This window comes from Phytophthora infestans, genomic scaffold (assembly GCF_000142945.1).
Source record: "Phytophthora infestans T30-4 supercont1.44 genomic scaffold, whole genome shotgun sequence".
NCBI lineage: Eukaryota > Oomycota > Peronosporomycetes > Peronosporales > Peronosporaceae > Phytophthora > Phytophthora infestans.
Window position 1 is genome coordinate 203,083 of NW_003303715.1, and position 3,075 is coordinate 206,157.

Here is a 3,075-nt window from a genome sequence, read left to right on the forward strand (position 1 = left end):
GCTAGCAGAGCGGTGGCTGCGAACTCGGCAGTCCCCCTGCTTGAAAGCGGATGGGGCATACAAGTACTTAAAGTTACAAGGACGTGGTCAAGAAGCCTACAAACACAAGAACTACGCTAGTTACATTAAGAAGTCGAAGAAGTGGTGGAAGAACCAGTAAGACCGTAGTTTCAAGAGTTTTGAAGGATGGTTTATCAATTGATTTGAAGCAATTGAAGACGCTAAGAAAAAATGCTAACGCTGGCTTAGTTCGGTTCGTTTTGTCACTGGACTTCAGTGCATTCCTCGTGTGCTTGGGGTTTTGCTTTTGTTTGTGGGGATGTAGATTTCTTGAGTGTTAAAAAAATTACAATTTTTAGTACAAGTACTACAGTAGTAAGCTGCACGAATATCCCTCCTGGGAGAGGATACTAATTGAAAGCGGGTCATAAAAAAATTAACTCAGCGTCAGAGTTCTTGACAATATATCGTCACATACCCCCCCCTCTCCATATCGGTAAGAAAAACGAGGTATTTCTCGATAGTAGTATAATTTACGTGATTTTAATTCGCAACCTACACGCTAAATCATACTAACGCCATGCTCCACACGTAGAATCGCTGAACGACATCACAAAAAGCAATGTGTTTTCACCCTCTCCGCGCATTGAGGAAATCAGAATTTAAATTTTTGAACGAGATTAAATAAAAATGCGCACTTAAATGAATCCTCTGCTAGTAAGAATTTAAATCCCATAACATATACATGTGCTGCCTTTAAGGTCAGCGTCGCGTCCGCGAAGGCACACTCTCCAGCGAGTCTCCTGTTTTAAATTGGTCTCCCAAGGTGTATTTCTGCGAACTAAATGGTCTTAAAACAGATTGCGATTTTTTTTTTCCTCCCGCGGTGGGAACTCTGTAAAACCGGGACAGTTCTTTCTTGAAACTTAGGTTTGTTTCCTCAAGGACATGTTCCCCTATAAATAAAGAGGAAGTTGGAATGGGAAACGGCTATCAGCAGAGAATCCCTGCATGATATCTGCAGCCGACAAGAACAGAAGCTCTACTGTAGAGACCGATATCAACGCTGCCTTGGCGCAAGATATTCCATGAATCTGCTGTTTTTCTTGTCGAGACTGGCGCGGTGGAACCCAGGATGATGACGCACAAAAACATTCTCCACGTCGCAGTGCCAGCGCAACCGATTGCGTTGGCGTTGTCCCCCTTCCAGTCCCCATACAGTTGATAGCGACACTTGTTCGCCTGGTATTGGTTGATTTTGGTCGTGTAGTGGCAGCTCGCAGAAGCTCCCGCTGCTTGGACTTCACGTAATTTTGTGGAAACAATCCATGATGCGCCTCATTAATACGTAAAAAGCTCAGAGGATCCCCTGCAGTCTCAAGTTGTGTGTAAAATAGTCGAGCGCTTTGAGATTTAGATAGGCGTCCACTAAGTGCGAATGATATGGACATATCAGGTGGTGCACAAGGCGAAAATTTGCAGAGTTCGCCTTCTCGAACCAGTATCAGCCCATTCACAGACTGGCCTTCACAGCACACGACTTTGGAGCCGATGACCTTGACAAATGTAGACTGATACAAGAATTTTTTCTGTAAGAAAAAAATATTGATTAGACTAATAGCGGACGTACTCGGTTTGCAAGGTTGCGGATATCTACTACGGGGATATTATTGAACGCTGGGGCCATGGAGAGGAATCGAGCGGCGCGGTCTCGCTAGGAAAATAAAACGATATTTAAAAAAGAATATTTACTATTGTAGGATTGAGATTACTTACCTCGACTTCGTGTTGTGCACGGTCAATTCGACTCCACTGATGCCACGATAAAGCCCCTATCACACACGTTGTTGTCGTAATTGCTGAATACGCTCTACAGTAATATTTGATTAGCAGTCAAATATTTTTAATAGCGATTGTTTCTTACCGTGGAGCGTTTGTAATCCTCCCTTGGTGACCAAAAATATCTCCGTGCTCAAGCTCACAGAGCTCTAATTGCGTTTGCTTCCAGTCCGAATTAACGGGTGTTTGATAAGTATTCCATGGAGGTTCCCACGTGACGTCGGACGCACCCATTTCAGCTTCATCCAGCTCTTCCTGCACTTTAAAGCGCTCTTCAGAGCTCTCTAGGTACTCTGCCGACAGCTGAAACATTCTACCAGCAGTCTTTGAGACAGATACTCTTCCTTGAAAAAATAAAATACAATGACTTATCATGTGGAGCTTCAACACCATTCTGTTCCATAAAAATTGGTGTTTGGGCTGGAAGAGCTCCATCGGGACTTAGCACAAGATCACGACATAAAAGCTTGCAAACTTCCGGATTCAACGCCGCGCAAACTAAGAATCTTTTCTGCATCAAATCGACGAGGTATTGAAGGTCACTGTCGCTTCTTTCAGACGGTGGAAGTCGAGCAATCTCCAGACTGCGCTGAAGCGTCCAAGCTGTCAGTGCATCTTCAGTCTCATCAGGTTCGCTTTGACACTCGTTTGTGTCTTGGTTTGTGTCAGGTTCGATCTCCAATCCACGTGCTATTTCATCGTTATGTACACTTTGTTGAGGGATTCTTTTCTTCGGAGATGTGGCACGCTTCACGGTGTTGTACAGGTGCTCAGCAGTGTACATCACACTCTCGTCTACCAAGGTAGTGGAGCCCCCTGAGTTCTTTTGAACAAGGTCGTAATCTTGTGCGGCCTTCTCGAAATCTCCATTCTTACGGTACGCTGCTGCTCGCTGTCGATAAAATGCACTTGGGGTTGATCCTCTATTGGACCCTTTTTTGTCTTTGCTGACACTAATCGCACGTGAAAAATAGTCGACAGCTTGAGCTACTTTATCGACACGCATACACAAATTGCCCATATTATAGAACGCAAAGGCATGTTGTCCACCGGGAAGTCTCTGAACTTGCTTGTAAGCTGCTAACGCGGGTCTGATTTGACCTGTTCGTTCTAAACACACAGCGAGCTGGAATTTCGGCTCAATTTTCACTCTGTTTTGCAGTCGATAACTCGTGTAAAACTTGATAGCTCGGTCATAATCTCCATTTGCTCGTGCCTGGAAAGCTCTCGAGCGCA

At 44.6% G+C, this 3,075-nt stretch overlaps 1 protein-coding gene across 1 annotated transcript; it reads right to left on the reverse strand.

The window, feature by feature from the left end:
- Positions 1-1,060: 1,060 nt before the first annotated feature.
- Positions 1,061-2,845, reverse strand: PITG_16408 (uncharacterized protein; the record flags this gene model as incomplete). The annotated part of the gene is made up of 3 exons (XM_002897408.1): positions 1,061-1,301; positions 1,925-2,142; positions 2,549-2,845. The coding sequence occupies 3 exons, from the start codon at positions 2,843-2,845 to the stop codon at positions 1,061-1,063; spliced, it is 756 nt and encodes a 251-aa protein (XP_002897454.1).
- Positions 2,846-3,075: the final 230 nt, after the last annotated feature.